The 17,814-nt window shown below is 36.6% G+C and overlaps 2 protein-coding genes across 5 annotated transcripts in view; one reads left to right on the forward strand and one right to left on the reverse strand.

The window, feature by feature from the left end:
• The window catches only part of LOC145670354 (histone-lysine N-methyltransferase SETMAR-like), a 57,171-nt gene that overhangs the window by 11,823 nt on the left and 27,534 nt on the right, over positions 1–17,814 (forward strand). The gene's annotated exons all lie outside the window — the stretch shown is intronic.
• Positions 9,803–17,814, reverse strand: part of LOC145670352 (tetratricopeptide repeat protein 5-like) — a 42,844-nt gene continuing 34,832 nt past the window's right edge. The window contains exons 8-10 of one of the 4 annotated variants that reach the window (XM_081738921.1): positions 16,738–16,882; positions 14,792–15,086; positions 9,803–10,379 (exon numbers count right to left, since the gene is read on the reverse strand). In XM_081738921.1, coding sequence (XP_081595047.1) covers positions 14,967–15,086; positions 16,738–16,882 — 265 coding nt within the window. In that variant the 3' untranslated portion in view covers positions 9,803–10,379; positions 14,792–14,966. Of the gene's footprint in view, positions 10,383–14,791; positions 15,087–16,737; positions 16,883–17,814 lie in introns of all 4 variants that reach the window. The other 3 variants (XM_081738920.1, XM_081738919.1, XM_081738918.1) reach the window with 3 other exon arrangements.

Here is a 17,814-nt window from a genome sequence, read left to right on the forward strand (position 1 = left end):
CGAGGGGAGAATTACCACAACTATACTCTATGTGATATAAAAATACAACCCTTTTCTTACGGAGGAAAGGCTATGGTATGTCTTCGTTGTAAAATACCTAACTTCGTTATTAAATTATGATAATAGATGCATCGCATGTTACGATGCAATTTTTCGTTTCCATCGCAATTCTGTAAGTTTGTAAAGTACAATACATATGCCGATATATCACATATAAAACGTTTCAGTCAAGAAACACTTTTTATAATTTACACTTCTGTTCCGTTTAATCATGTATTATTTGAACACCTGAAAAAGCAGTTCTCGGTTGATCACAATGTAACGTGGACACACTTTAAGAACTATGAAACTGTATACCATAAACTTCAAAACAAGATGCATACATGCTTAGCAAAGTTGAGAACGTCTATCTTTTGTGTTGTGAATAACTAATGAAGTAGGATTAGGCTAATTTATTTCAAATTAAACAATTAAAAATATCATTTATCTAACACGCTGCTTTGAAAAAAAAAGTATTTCTTTTTAAGCCTTTATAGCACAAGAAGTAACGCAAGCCATGCTAATTGATAGACTTCTATGTACAGTATTTATTTTAGAAAATACTTAAAATGCTTCTAAATTTTATTTCACTTCCCATAAACCTTCTATAGCTGTAATCGTTGAGAATGTTTTTTGCAATTTGTAGACAAAAAGTTTCATTTCTAAAGTGTTTGAATGTTGTTTTTTAAGCTGAGTTGATTTTGAGTTTAACGTCTCGTTCAGCAGCGAGGTTATATGAGACGTGAACCTACTAATTAACGTGGAATCCAAACCACATGAGCTCTCGCCGAGAATTGAACCTAAGTCTCCCAAAGGCGCATATGCTAACCGCTTAGCCAGTGTTGTTTTTCGAATGCCAATAGAACAAGGTTGCATTTTCTACATGAAACATTCATTCTCTTGGTGGTGTAAGAACCCTTTTAAGACAAGAAAATGTGTTCTCACAAGTTGTTGAAGCACCAATTGTTACAACTCTTGCATATAATTTATACACATTGGGAAAAGCAATTTTACACACATTGAGAAAATCATTTTATACGGATACAACATATCCAAGATCTTTTAAAATATTACTGTCGCTCTTGTTGTTGGATAAAATATTTACTTCCAATAAATTCAGCTTCTAATTCGAAAACTTCTTTATTGCACCCTAGAAGATTCAACAATGGCAATACTTTGGAACTCTTCAAAATGTTTCTGTTGCAACAAATAATCGAGGAATTTTAAATACTGTTCATTACTATTTAGTTGCTAATATTGTACGGTCGAATGCCCCTTGAAAAAAATTGCTTTAAGTGTATTGTTTCATCTTGAGTCCATATTTAGAGATTCTTCAACAAAATCTTTTAAAGACGGGACACGAATTCGCTTCAACGCAGGGAACTCAGGATCTGATATTTTAATGCAAATCTTCTAAGAATGTTGTCAATTTTAGACTGTCTTTTCTGCTCCAAAACTGACAGACAAGACCTCACAACTTAATCTTCTTTACAAGATGCATTTCTCTGTCTTGTAATACATTGTTAGGTGGTTCAAATGTTGATAGAATTTGTAACATTAGAGCGGCAATGAAACAGAATTCTAATATGCAACACTTTCTTAAAAGTCCCGTAACTTCAATAGATAACTCTGTATCTACATGACTCAATTCCCCTTGAGAAAAAACTACAGACCAGATATTATACCATCAATATTCACTTGAATAGTTTTCTCTTTTTCCAAGTGTCCAGTCCTTAATTCTTACATTAATTGATACATTAACTTCTTCAGCTTCTAGTCTTTGCACATCTGTAACACTCGATGTTTTCTGAAAAACTTGTAGGGTAATTGGCTCATTCAAAATATTCTTTTGCATTAATATCACTGAACAAGCATAAATTACTATAATGTGAAGTTGATGATTAACGAATATGAAAGACTAGTTTTTGATGTTCTTCTTGTAATAGTTTTTGAATACCTCCCTTACATCCAGCCATAACATTACCACCTTCATAGTACTGACAAATTATTTCTTCTTTTTTTTTTAAAAAAAAAACCCTGTGTTGGGAAGTTCTTCAACGATTTTTCTAGCATGTCTTTAGATGATAAATCCGATAATTGAAAATAACTAAATAAACATCGAGTATCTTTCCTTCTTTCATAAATTTTACAACTACTGACAAAATTTTCCACACCAGAATGTCTTGTGTTTCATATGCTTTCAAGCAAAGATATTATAATTCACTTTCATCATATTCTGTTCTTATTTTATCCAGCACCGTCTCTGCCAAAATATCTATTATTTGGTTCTGAACTTCAGGTGACATCCGTATATTGAGTGTTCTGAGGAATATGTGTAACTATAGACTTTGGTTAGAGTTTCGATTCTTTTTTCCATTGTGTACTTGAACAGTTGTAAAAAGTCTAGTAGAACTTAATTTATGAGGATTTAATTCTTGCAGATCTTTGAGTTTACATCCTCAATCTCTAAGATATGGTAGCTCATTTACTGTACGAAACTACACTACCTCAGCTACACACTTAGCATGGTACCTATTTCTTGCTATTTGTTCTGTACCTATAATTATATTAACATATTTCTCTCTATACAGTCCCAAATTTGAATTGCTTCTATGTGCTTTTAGAGGAAGTGTGGTTATCAATTCATTTCCCCGATCCAATACCGACTTCCAATTACAAATTCTGTCACTGTAAAAGTCTTGATCCCGTACACTGTTCCTTAAAAAGTTCCTACAAGACTAGCAGAATACTTAGTCCCTTAAAACTTAATATTCTAACCAAAGCTTTGTGTAACTTTGGAGACTAAATTTTTTTCACCGAACTTTGTTTTGATGTACTTACGTAGATTGGAGTGAGCAGGTCTTTCGTCCCCAAGATCTTTCACTTGTGCAATGAAATAAGAGGTTGTAGCTTTTACACCTACAAGAAACACTACGATTTTAAACTCACAATATTTTCTTTTCTCGTAATGACACTTAGGGTTCGGGTTTGTCTTGATGAGCTTGCGAATACCGGGATTCTTACGATTCCCTTGCTTCCTATTTATTGCTTTTTGGTTTACGTTGATTAATATTTTTGTATGTAATTGAATGTCCCCGCAACTGTCGCAAGAGGACTGATATCTTTTTTCTTTGTCATGACTGTTGTAAAGGAAGGAGTAATTACTGTAGTGGATCTTCTAAAGTAAGTGTTTTTTTTTTTTTTTTTGGTCCACCCACTGCTGAACTTATATTACTGAATTTATTTTTGGCTTTCGTCAAAGGAGACAACCATTTCCATGAGAACTATTAACTTCGTCACTGAATCGGAAACTGACTTGAGGCGCGGGATTCCCCTTTTCAATTTTTCCAGTGCTTTCGGGATGTTGTCTCTACGAAGAAGAAGTAGTATTTCAGTAAAGAAGAAGCTAAGGTCCCCTGTATCATCATCTTTGACTTGAAAGAATTATTCTTTAGGTAAAGTTAGTTTGTTCCAAATTAAGAACCTTCTGCATTGATTCACTAGCTGATTGTAAGTAATATTTCTTGATTCGAAAATATTAATTTTTACAGTTAATACCCGTAAATTTGAATCTAAAGTTTAAAGTGTTTGTGCCATCTAAAACTCTCCAACAAAACTATTTAACAGGAGCTATTTATAATATAATGTTAATCACACTACTTTATGTAGAAACAAATGTGAGTATCGATTTAAAATTGAAAGAAAAAAATGTCACTATTCTAGTCGAAATTAGAGTAGAGTAGCTGTGAAACACCATATTTTGTTTATTAGTATGATCCTCGAACCAAAATTATGTTTTATAATTTTGTTCAGTGTAACCTAGTGAGATTTGAAAGGACAGCAGAACAAAATACTCATATACAACAGGGTGTCTACTAAAATTCCAAAATGAAATTTCGTGACCTTTTCTTTACCAAACCATAAGAGCGAATTTGGGTGCTAATTAGGCGAATTTTCATGCATACAATAGAAGCGTGCTTTGCTTCCGATTTGGTAGCGTCTAAAGCCGACCATAGACATTTTTGGTGGTGAATTTTGACGTTTTATAGAACAAAATTTTCCAGTCTATACTTTTATTTGTACCAAAAAAAAAAAAAAAAAAATCGTGACCCACAAGGTAAATTTCTTGACTTTCATGACCGTTTTCTGATTTCGTAACTTTTTCGCGACTTTCGTGACCGATAGATACCCTGTACAATAATTTAATTCGGAATGTACACTCTTCGATGTAGTGCTCATAAAATTTATTCTGAAAGCTTTCGTCAGTCAAACTATGCCTAATGTAAATATCAGAGAATAATGTTAGAGATCGTGTTAAAAGTCCTTTTTATTTAGATTTTGATTCTTTTGTGCTCCCACTCCCCACGGTAATTCAACCTTCGTCCTATTTCAACCTAGAAACGACGAAAACTAGCACCGATCGATGAACGACAGTTCTACACTAATAAACCTGATATAAAACATACCAAAATATTTGTGTTGGTCTTTTTTTTTTTTTTTTTTTTGTGGGAAGCTGCCCTCCGTAGCTACTTGCCTAACTCAGACATATTGTATTGTAATGTAGGTTAATATAAAATTATATAATGCGCCATTTTCCTTGTTCCTTCTTGCAGTGAGTTGGTTTCTTCTAAGGCGCGGTGGCTCAGTGGTAGAGCGTTCACTTCCGGTGCTTGAGGTCCCTGGTTTGATCCCAGTTCACGCCGTGTGGACTTTGTGGTGAACAAACACCGTGCTCGTAGGTTTTCTCCGGGTTCTCCCGTTTCCTCCCACTTTCTTGATTCCACCATTTCATTCATTTCTCATCATCACCGTCTCCTTTAACCTTACCGGCATAATCGTGGGACGTAAAACTCAAAGATTTCATTTTTGGTTTCTTCTACGTGCCTACTACACTCATTGATGTTATTAATGGAATAATTTATCTAAAGAGTATCAAAGAAAATAGCATAAAATGCTTTCGAGTATAAAACAGTGTCGAAGTCTTTATATTTGAGTGCAATTATTAATACATAAGTTTTAAATTATTAATAAAAAAAAAAAGTCTTTTTCTATAGGCATACACTTTATGCCAATCATACGAGCCTTGTTTTTTTAAAGTAAGTACCGTTTTGAAATAATAATAATAATAAACAAATATATTTCTCGTAATAATTTTATTGTATCATGAAAGTCCGTGCCTTAATCTCCATTTCTACATAGTTTCCACCAATATTAAGACACTTATCGTATCGTACAACAAGCTTTTGAATACTATCCTCATAGAAATCTGACGCCTGATTTGACAATCACAAAAACACAGCCGTTTTGACATCGTCGTAGTCGTGGCGTTGAGTCACATAGTCATTTAAAAAAAAAAAAAAAAAAAAAAAAAAAAAAAAAAAAAAAAAAAAATTGAAACTTGAGGAAATTTATCAGATAACGAAACGACAACATAGTATAAAGTATCTGTTCTCTTTCACATTTTCGTCAACTTTTTACACCAAGTCTTCAGTAATGAGAGAAGATGGCTCTCATCATGAACATTCGTACGGCCATCTTTAAAAGCTCTAACCCAGCTTTTTCTACCATTCCATCGCTCATAATGTTTCCTCCATACACTTCACTAATCTGGCGATGAATTTCAGTCGCTTTCACGCCTTTAGCACCAAGAAAATGAATCACACCGCTTATTTCACAGTCGGTGAGATCCTCAATCGGAGGAGCTATTTTAACTAATCACAAACATACATAAACATGGTCGAATATTCCCGTAATGCCGTTTGTGACTTGCCAACATATTTAGGCACACACCGCACATGCACGGGATGCCAACCGCAGCGCTGTAGCGGCCGAATTTCAAGACGGTACTTACTTAAAAAAAACACACACACCTCGTACAATTTAGGACTACAGTACTGATTACTGGTTTAATGGGGACGTCAGCAGCAAAGTTACTTTTCTCCGTCATGATAAGATCAACGCCCGACACATTCTGTACATTATAAATCTTAAATAAAACTCATGAAATTGAAGTTCAAGTACCAGGGGCGGATCCAGAGGGGGGCGATCGGGGCGATCGCCCCCCCCCCACAAGAGGAAACTTTCTTATTTTATATATAAATAAACCCATCCATAACAAGTTTGGAGCTCTTAAAAGTAGCAGTATTACCGCCGACCGCCCCCCCCAGAAGTCCGTCCTGGATCCGCCCCTGTCAAGTACAAATTTGTCAAAATAAAGACATTAATACAGTACAAGACAAAGGATTTTAAATTCAACCAGGGAACATGAAAAGGTTAAAAGAATGAATAACCAAATATAAAAATAAATAAAAAATAGCAATAATAGTAGCACATAACAAAGTAAACCTCAGAGTACGTTACCTATTCTAATCTCATGAACAAAAATGTGAATACGGTCACTAGAGATCGCACTATCCATAGTTACACATAGTCCATAGTATATTTTGTACATCTGATACTTATGTAAGCTGATTAAGATCTTTAGATAGGTCTAAGTGTTCTCTGAGGTCTGGGTATTCTGGACACTTTACAAGAAAGTGCTGAATAGTTAATGGGACAATACAATCATTAGAATACGAATGATTAAATAGGAATGAGTGAGACGAGTGTGTCCGAAATGCAGACGTCAGTTACTGCTGTTTCCACCTCCTGCTGGCTGGTGAAGCATCGTGATTTCAGGAACTGTGCTATGGGCCAAAGCCGATACTAATCTGATGAGGCAAGGTCAGGACTATACGCTGGGTGTGGTATCAGTTCGATGCCATGAAGTTCCTGAATTTTTTGTTGCGTCTTTTGAGCCGAATGTGGTTTTGCGTTAGCCTGTTGCAGCAGGATGCACTTTCGGGTTTCCAATACAGGATGTTTATGGCATAGTGCAGCATATATCCGTTTCAACTGTTCAGAATACGGGTCGGTATTGATGGTACGATTGTTACGAATTACCCTTTCATAGTTCCACCACACACATACAGCATTTCATACTCGACTGTTGCGGATATTGCAACAATTGTTGGCAACATTCACTCTCCTCTGGGCCTGAGCAAGGGTCAACTCATGAGGCACAATGCGGCAGCTCCTCACGGTTTGACAATCGTTGTGTGCTACTGGTTGGATTTTACTCAATAGCGTGTCGTATGACCTCAGAATTCGCAACCCTGCGACGCCCGGACCTTGGCTGGTCTTCGACATTTTTATAACCTGTAGAAATTCCTGGAACCAACGAGTTGCTATGGCGGTTCACTGTACCTTCCCTTTCGCATGACAAATATTCTGAGTTGCTGCCGGAGCGTTATGTCCTAGTTCGAAGTCGACTATCGGTTCACTATCCGACGTTGCTGAGCATTCATCATCACTGCCACTAAAAAGTGACTGTGTAGTCCACTTGCTAAAATACCTCCTGACCCAGTTTGACCGTGTACTTAACGCCAGTAGAGGAAGGTTAATGTTCATTCACTTTTAGTGCTAGGGATAAAGAACATATCATTACGTAAAAACACCTCAAAAAAATTCTTATACATTTTTGCACAATTTACACCTTCAGTCTCTGCAGGTTTATATATCTTCATTCTTGAGTAAAAGAAAGCAATGGCCGGAGGGGTGCTTTAATACTTGGGGATATTGGCTAATTTGTAGTAATAAGAGCAGATAATTGGTCTAATATATTGATTTAAAAATCTTGTAAGCTTGTCCTATTAAAATAATACACAACGAGTTATATTTTCTCTTGAGGAAGGGGTGCGCGCCCTCTTCTGGAGCCACCATTGTTGTAAGTTAGTGCAATGTAACGCAGCGAAAGCTATCTCATAAGGGGTGGCTGTGTGTGATCGAAAGCAAGCGTAACTGCTGTTATTTCAGCAGTGAATATCGAACACAGGCCATGGAGACTAAATTTCGAACTGTCTTCATGTGTGCCCAACAGAATTTTCACTTTCTGAACTGTCTGTATAAAGTACATAAATTAGGGCACTGTTCCAGCAATTCCTGAGAACCTGTGCGCTAACACCCGAAGGTTAACCCTTGGTGGGAGTCAATAGCATGGTGGAAGGGTACAAAACCAGCAAAGAGATCGTCATATAAATTCGTTTTCAATGAGACTTTCGTAAGCACAAACGTACCACAGGCTGCATACCGATCGCAAAATCTGGGCTTCTGCATAAAGGACTAGCACGGAATGCCCCAGAAGCTAGTCGAATGCTCAGGTGATGAAAAGTGTCAGAGAGAGGAGTGAGCAAATCAATAAGTAATACAACTGCAATCTAACTTGAATCGAATAAGGTCACCCCTGTAGTGGGATTGGACCAGATACAATCGGAATATAAAACGGAAAATATACAAGGCGAAACTTCAGAGCTGAGACAAGATTACTTAACATTCCAAATGGGTAGTGCCCACATTAAGCGGCGATCAAAAGTTAAACCTAACAATCGGACTGTGGCCACAAATGAGAGACGAATGCCACCGAGATACAAGTCCAGCTTATTAAGCGGCGATCAAAAGTTAAACCTAACAATCGGACTGTGGCAACAAATGAGAGACGAATGCCACCGAGATACAAGTCCAGCTTATTAAGCGGCGATCAAAAGTTAAACCTAACAATCGGACTGTGGCAACAAATGAGAGACGAATGCCACCGAGATACAAGTCCAGCTTATTAAGCGGCGATCAAAAGTTAAACCTAACAATCGGACTGTGGCCACAAATGAGAGACGAATGCCACCGAGATACAAGTCCAGCTTATTAAGCGGCGATCAAAAGTTAAACCTAACAATCGGACTGTGGCCACAAATGAGAGACGAATGCCACCGAGATACAAGTCCAGCTTATTAAGCGGCGATCAAAAGTTAAACCTAACAATCGGACTGTGGCCACAAATGAGAGACGAATGCCACCGAGATACAAGTCCAGCTTATTAAGCGGCGATCAAAAGTTAAACCTAACAATCGGACTGTGGCAACAAATGAGAGACGAATGCCACCGAGATACAAGTCCAGCTTAATAAGACAAGCTCTTTGGCACAAGTGTACATTGAGTTTTTGGCCAGTTCGGCCGGTTGACGCGGCTAAGTATATACTGATATTGTAATACGTCGTTACCTTTTCAGCAATGGAACAGAGTTAACTTTAAGTTCTGTATGCGCTTAAGTGAATTTAACACGAACACATTTGAGATGTTGACAAAGGCTTATGGTAACAACCGAGTTTCTCCTTGTCGTGGTTTTGAATGGCTAAAGAGGTTCACTGCTAGCAGGAAGTTTGTGGAAGGTAACTAATGATCAGGTCTAAGCAGGTTTGTTGGAGCAACTAAAATGATTGGCAAAGTTCGGGATATCATTACGAATGATCGAAATGCAAATCTCATGGTAATATCGAACTCAAAGGGAACAAAGGAGACTGTTTGCTAGATAATAATGTAGGATTTAAAGAAACAGAAACTGTGTACACGTCTTGTGGCTCATTCCTTAACAATGGAGCAGAAACTGGAAAGAGAATTGCAGAGTACGAAATATGAGTTTTCCAATACGATCCGCAAAGCAAGCGGCGGCATCTTTGACGATGTTTCCGCCACCCAGACAACGCTGACAACCTTGAACTTCATTACAGTTCAAGTCTTCCAGAAATCATTCCATGACTTACTGTATAGTGCAACTCTATGGACAAAATTTGAATAAACTGAGATACGTTGATTCCATTTGTTACTTATTTTCTACAAACTCAGTCTCGCTTCCGAATTCCCACTCTGTGTTTGTTGATCGAAGAAAGAAATCTATTTATAAAAATCTTTTATTAACAAAATCACAATACAAAAGAGAAAATCGCTTTAGCAAAGCGAAATGAACTTACAAAGTAGTTACACTTATGGGAATTATATAAATTATCAGATGACTTGACATACTTATACACATAGTTTAAAGCTAGCGATTAAATTATAATAGCAACCAAACACTGTCCAAACGCTCAGTATTATGTTTGACACCACGAGATTTGTACATAGTACAAACGGAAATGAACTAGAATACGATAAAATATATGTTTTGTTATTTCGCAGTATTATTTCGTTTAGTGTGTTTTCCAATCTTGTGTTACACAAATAATAAAAAGTACAATAGGAAAAAATAATTAATCTCAACTGGTAGTATTTCAGCACCTTCGTTTCACTTTAAGGGAATGTTATTCCTTCACCTTTAGTCCGTTTTTCTTTGTTTAAATAGAAACCACTGAAACCAATGATCTCTTCTCTGCATATTACATCACACACTTACTATCCATATATTTACACGCACACTTCTCACTCAAGGCAAAAATATAAACGCTTTTCAGTCGAAAGTGGTGGCTGTATGTTACCTGCTGAAACAGAAAAAAAGAACAAAGGTTAGAAGCTTCAAGACGGGACCTTACTAAGCTGCAGATTACATTTGACTAAGGAATGATCAAGAGTGTTACTAATAATTACACTTACAACTGGTCCGAATTCCTATAAACGCTTAAGAAAGTACACCTTCCGGCTCTTATCTGGTTTAGGCTGTTGTGCTTAATAAAGCGAGTATAAAAAATAAAACTGAACTTCAGTAGATAGTTCCATAATTAGATGCGATACACATCTGACAACTCATATCAGGAATAGCAAAATGTTATTGCCGTATTTGCTTATTTCGGTGTTTCTTTTCTTTCTAACCTTCATGATGGTCTTATGTTTCATCTTAGTTGTATTAATCGTGTCTACGATTTCAGAGGGAAGCCGAGAGGCACGAATTCACAAGCCGGTACTGAGATTAGAACAAATTGTATAAGTGCGGAAGATTTAATTTGTGAGCGTTTCTTTCCCTTCCTTTGGGCAACTCATGCGCAACCTATTCTCAGAATATTCTCTTACACTAAAATTATTTTCTTTTGAAAGAGTTACTGTTGTACGAAACTTAACGTAAAAAAAGAAGAAAGAAAAAAAAAAAAAAGGAAGACATCCTGTAATATGTAATTTTGTGCTATTTTGCTCACGTCTAACATACACTTTAAGAAGATGCTGTTATAATCTCAAATCTACGTTCAACGTTACTTATAATGTACGTTGTTAAACTTTGGTGGTTACACACTTCTTAAATTACGCACGATTTATTCATTTGTAACAAAGGCACAATTAACCCGAAGACTGTCGATATTTTAATTACATGATGTATAAAATACATTTTATGAAAAGTAACTGCACGATATTTTCAGTATAAAAGAAGTTTCGTAAAAATTATATTCGTGTTATAACTGGAGCCTAGCCCTTTACATTATTATTATTATTATTAAAAAAAAAACTACTGTGTGTGAGTGTGACAGGAAAAGGAGATGATGATAGTGAAGACTGGGAGTGATAACCACCAGAAAAAGAAGATGCATTAATAAAGACTGGAATTTAAATCTTCTACAAAAGCTTTAAACTGGTATTTTTTATTACATAATATTTTCAGTGTATTATTATTTCGCCTGTCTTGAAAAATGAAATGAAATCTTTAAGTTTTACGTACCACGGTTATGCCGGTTAGGCTAAAGGAGACGGTGATGATGAGAAATGAGTGAAATGGTGGAATGAAGAAAGTGAGAGGAAACGGGATAACCCCGAGGAAACCCACGCACACGGTGTTTGTCCACCACAAAGTTCACTTGGCGCGAGCTGGGATCGAACCCCAAGCACCAGAGGTGAACGCTCTACCACTGAGCCACCGCGGCCCCTTTGCCTGTCTTAACAGGAAGATAAATGCAAAAACTTTATTACGAATACGTGGAAAATTACACGTCTTTCAAGAAAATAAAATGCCTATTTATCTTATAACGTACTTTTTAAGAGGCCAAGTTTAATTTTTTGAAAGTGTGGATTGAATTTATTTCTCTTAAGAAAAGGGTTCCCACAGAAGGAACGCGATTACATTTTCGAGGTGTAGATAGCACGGCCGAAGACAAGGTGCTACAGATCATCAGAAGTGTGTGAAGAATTTCTACTACCCAGATATAAGGTAAGGTTTCTTTATTTCTAAACTGAATATGTACCCTATAGCGACATTTAAGTAAAAGAACATCGATATTTGCAGATATACCTCTCCTAATTCATGATTGCTTGTGCACTGCCAACCGTCTCAACATGTACTGATTCCTGTCCTCTTTCGTTCTTGGTTCTTAGTACTTCTCTGGGCTCTCCTCTGAGCAGTAAGTAGTGCTCTGATGTCATGTACACTTCGATTGCTTCAAAGCAAATTGAGGTGGTTTACAAGATACATTTCAACTATATCATAATTCTATAAACAATCTTCTCATACGTGTGTTCTCAACATATTTCCAAATTTTAAGTACAGTCGTTATTTCAAACAGTATCAGTTGTTAATAATAGAAACTTCTGCAGGATTTTCACAATATGAAAGGGCAAAGCAAGTATATACGAGTTGCACGAATGGCCAGGACAAACGGCTGTTTGACATGATGAGACTAACAGCTCTTGTAGAGAATCTAAGAATGAAAATTACATTTAAAACGACGACGATATGGGTTCAATCTTAAACACTACTTACTAGGCGATTTCCTAATGCTTTACGCTATTACTTGCAAGGAATTTAAAAAGCTGTATATTTATTTCATTGTATACATTATGCAGTAACGGTCGAAATGCTGTCCTGTCTGTCAACGTATTTTTTATACGTGTGAGGTGCGAAATCCCGGGAGACTGAGGGGCGAATTCCTCCCACTTAAATTTTTGGAATAAAATTTCCTTCACTAGTAAATTAATGGGGAGTAAACAAAATGATACTATTATCAAAAGTGTGTACACATTAATTATGATAATTCATAAGTTATTAACATATGTTTCAAGTGTAATCAACAGGTGAGCTACTGGTATATGAAAATATAGAAAACAACTACAATTAATTATGATCTAGTAAACAGAATGGAAGCGGGAGGCAAATTGGACAGAATAATACCAATTAACTATCCTCAGTATGCAGGAAAAAGTAAGGCGAGCATTCGTAGCAAACAGTGGATTAAAAAAAAAATGACCATGAAAGTTATGTTTATTCCCTGCAATGCTGTGTAATCTCACTGTATATCAAACCTGATTTGAATATTTTAAGATCGTCTCTGGTAATTCTAGGCATAATTCAACAATACTGTGGTATTTGATACAGAAAATCAATACAGAAACAATACTGTGGCATTACATGTACCGATACCTCGATACAAACACCTTCTGCAGTACTGCTGTCTGGAGTTTTATTTTTCAGCACCAAAACTATATAAGACATGGACCTAAAATTTAACTTAGGATTTGAATCGTATTTGTCCCCACCGGGAATCAAATCCATGACCATGTATGTTAATCATCTGGCTATTTATGGATCCTCTACTATTGATGTACGGACGACATTTGAGTTTTCTGTTTGTAGTTTAATGTCCTCTTTTAGAGAATAACGTGGAATTCAAATAACGCGTATTTTCATCAAGATTCGAATCAATATTTCTTGCCCACTAATTACGAAGCTCATCAAGAAAATAAAGATACAAACATATTTACACGTTAGGGGGAAATGTGTACCGAAGTTGGCATAACTGGCAGTAACCTTGATCCACTCGACGAGGATTGGGAGTGATTCGCCAGTGCTGCGCTGAGTCTTGTATGAGGAGCACGCACTGGGAAATGACTACAGCAATACCGAATCCTACCAGGTATGAGGTGCCTAGCGTGATCAGGTTTTTGTAAAAACACGGAAAATGTCCATCGGCAAAATATGGCGAAGTGGTTCCAAGCCTTCACAGAAGATCGATGTGATATTCATGATGAAGAGGGAAGCGGGATCACTGACGACCTTCGCAATTGCATTGAAGCAGAGATGCGTGCGAAGCCGGTGAAAATTAGAGAAATGAGTTATGTTTCCTAACGTTTCAAGAATATTCATGAAATTGTGATTGGATTAGGGTACAAAAAGTAGTGTGCACGCTGGGTTGACTGACGAAACCATACGAATGGTAAATGCAATGGAACTTTCTTACGCGCTACGTAGAAGACGGAAATGCATTCCTGGACTTTACTGTGACAGGTGATGAGACTTGGTGTTCGCCATACACCTAAATCAAGCAGAGTAACAGCAGTGGCGCCATCCTTTCCTAAAGTCAAAAAAGTTTAAAACCTCATTTTGACCCCGCAAGCTGTCGGCAATCAATGTCATACTGGTAGATTTTATGCTTTCTGGATGAATGATTAATGCTGAAACATACTATCAGATTTTGAATCATCTTCGCCGTGCAACTCAAAACAACTGGAGTGGTACGTTTTTGAATATTCGTCATACAGCCTTAAATGGCACTCAGCGAACTATCATCTGTTGCCTTTACCTAAGGAAACATTTTGGTGGAAAACACTGACGATGATAGGTCAGGGAAGAAGCGACAACATGGTTCCAGATGCAAGCGCAGATTTTTACGAGTCTGAGACACAAAAACTTGTTTAGCGTTTGAACAAATTTTGGAAAATGATAGCACCTATGTGGTGTTATATATATATACAGTGGCGGATCCAAGGGGAGAGCTATAGGGGCTATAGCCCCCCCCCCTTGACGCTCAGGTATACACTGGATAAAATGGGCTTCAATCCTGCTTTACACTGGATAAAATGGGCTTCAATCCTGCTTTACACTGGATAAAACAGCAACATATGGTTTAGCCCCTCCCTTGAACATATCCTGGATCCGCCACTGTATATATATATATATATAATTTGTTGTTTGTACCTTTACTTTCCAGAAAAGCATCATATCTAGCAATGAAGGGATGCTGATGTGTCTTTTCACATTGCACAAAAACTTCAAATCAGTTTCACTCTACCTTGAAATTCTGGAACGATTTTCTTTTGAAACACACATCCAGACGGTTCTTTCACTGCTTCCACACGTTTATACATAGTATTTAGTCTTTCTTCTTGTATGTTGACAACTGAGCACCAGCTAATTGATCCCTTCCTAGTTTCTTTCCATTTACTACCATGATAAGAGGACTCTCCACTCGTATTGTATCAAAGCTGTAGCTCTGGAAAACACAAATTAATACTTTAATAATGCAAAATCTAACTGAAGCGCACGTTATACATTTTTATATAGGTATATATTTGTATATTTAACCCATTAGCGCATAGCATCCAGTAAATTAGACGCTGCGAAATGACAGGTTATTTCAGGGGAAAATTATTTTGTCTATTTATTTCAAACATAATGTTAGAACCCAAGAAAACTTTATTGGTCACATGCTGTGACAAAAATATTGGTTAACACGTCGGAAGAAGATGCAAATATATATATATATTCTGCAATTTAGTTGTAATCACACAGTGTTATTATTATTATTTGTTAAATTATATTCATAGAACACATAGATAACATGTGAATTTTATTTCTGTAATATCACTATCTTAATGGACAAAGTATTACGGTGTCTAATACACTGGATACCTCCTCCCTTCTATCCTAAGCATGTTAAACGTAATCTACCACATTATACAGGGTACGATAAAAAGACCTCCCGTATTTGGAGAGGGCGCTGTGTGAGTTGTGCCGGGGATACGAAGGCAGAGGGGGTTTCGATCGATAGCGATATACGTGACATTTTCTGTAGTCGCAATGGCGTAGGCAGTGAATATCGTGCATTTGTTGTGGAGGAGTATATTCGTAATGGTGGTTCTGTGATTATTACTTACAGGGCATTTCGCATTCGGTTCGGACTTAGCCGACATGATTCTGTTCCGAATAGAAAAACTATTCAAATCTGGGTATCAAAGTTTGAAGCAACAGGTTCTGCATTAAAAAAAAAAAAAAAAAAAAAAAAAAAAAAAAAAAAAAAAAAAAAAAAAAACGCTTGGCCGATCTGTTTAAGTGTTGAACATTTTGAAGATTGCTGGATGAACGCTCTCTATATATTTGCAGTGTGTGGTGTGCCTCCCAGCTTGGAGTATGTATTTTCGTACTAAAGGAATGAATCACAAATGTGAGAAGTGTGTTAAGGGGGGTTATATGGATTAAGCAAGTTAGTGGACGAAATTTCCGATCCCTAGTACAACTGATTATAATCAGGGTAAAACTTTTCCGTTTTTCTTCGTATTGGCTGTAGTAATTAAATTCCTCGTCCAGCAGCTTATAGTCAATATATATATATATATATTTGGAGTTTAACGCTCCAAGATTATGCACCAAGACTATGGGGAACGGTGGTGGTAATGAGATAGATGATAATGGTGGAATGAAGAAAGTACGAGGAAACGGCAGGATCTCGAGAAAAACCTATGCAAACGGATTTCATCTACCACAAAGGTAGTCCACCACATAGGTCACTTGGCGGGACCTCGGACCGAACATATTCATACATACTGTATATAGGGAGGGATAATGCTCTTACTGCCTCTAGGAGGGATCCCTGGCTCTTCTTTCTTGTTAAGAAAGATGAGAGATGGATATATATATACATGTATATATATATATATACACACCAAATAACGTTTGCAATTTTTAAAATACAACCTCATGTTAATATTGTCAGTACGGTTACAAACCGAAAATTAAGCACATAACCATTCAACACATGGGAAAACAATTACTACTAATATTAGAAAGAAGTAAACCAGATCATCTCCTATTACAATTAAAAGACTAAAATTAAGAAAAGAAAATAGTAAACGTATTGTACGTACATGATCTTTATATTCTATTCTCACATGTGTAAAATAAGGCTCTGGAATAGCTACTGAATCTCCGATTATCACTCCTTTTCCCTGAGCAAGATTATATACTGTGACTGCAACACATGTTTCATCCTTGTCAATAAGGCAGAATGTACTGAAACAGAAGAAATTCTCCTTAGAAAGCAAGACAAAATAAGTGACTTAAAAAAAGTTAAGCCACAACACTCTTGCTAGAAACATATACAAAGATTTAGTACAGTGTTTTCAATTTTATTAATACCATAACCTTGACCTCCCTCGCTGACTGATTTTGCTTTAAGTTCTTATACTACCGAGGTCATGAAGGATATGATCTATTAATTATACTGGATCTTCACTCTAGTGTAGTTGGCAGCTCATACATCATAATGCAGGCCGCCATTCATCACACTATCTCATCTCCGAAAGAAATGGATTACAGAAGTATCCATAGGTTTTGGCGAGCTTTCTCGCAACTAGGGTGGCCCAAAAATAGGTATACACCCACAATTTCTGGATTTGATAGGAGACTCGAATTCGATTCCAGGTAAGAATTTAACTGGTTTGGATTCCACGTTCTACTCCGTACATTCATATCTGATAGTTTCAGCACTGAATGGAGATCTACCGACCGACATAAAGCGCAGTACCCGATGGTAGAACATTCTTTGTCTTTCTGCGATGAGCTTTTGTAAGTCACAAATTTTCTGCAGGAATTCTAAACTAAAAAATCAAGATATACTAGCATGATTTTATTACAGCGTTACATGAAGCAAGGTAAACAGTTTTTAGTGGTATCCCTAGTTCGAGTTACAACCTGTGAAGTCACGTTTTTTGAAAGAGTTTTGATAAAAGAAGCAGATTTAAAATATTTATGATACGATACATCGTAATTTGTAATGAAATCAGCTTTAAGGAATTTTCTTTTTTTTTATATATCCTGATGGGGGTCCATTTAGGATAATGTATGTAATCTGGTCTGTTGTTCCAATATCATCACTAAGTCATCCATCCTTTGCTGCTGACCTTTTCTTTATCACACTAGTAACCACTGAATTCCAGCTTTCT

The sequence above is a fragment of the Thermobia domestica genome, chromosome 14 (genome assembly GCF_964235325.1).
Source record: "Thermobia domestica chromosome 14, izTheDome1.hap1.1, whole genome shotgun sequence".
NCBI lineage: Eukaryota > Metazoa > Arthropoda > Insecta > Zygentoma > Lepismatidae > Thermobia > Thermobia domestica.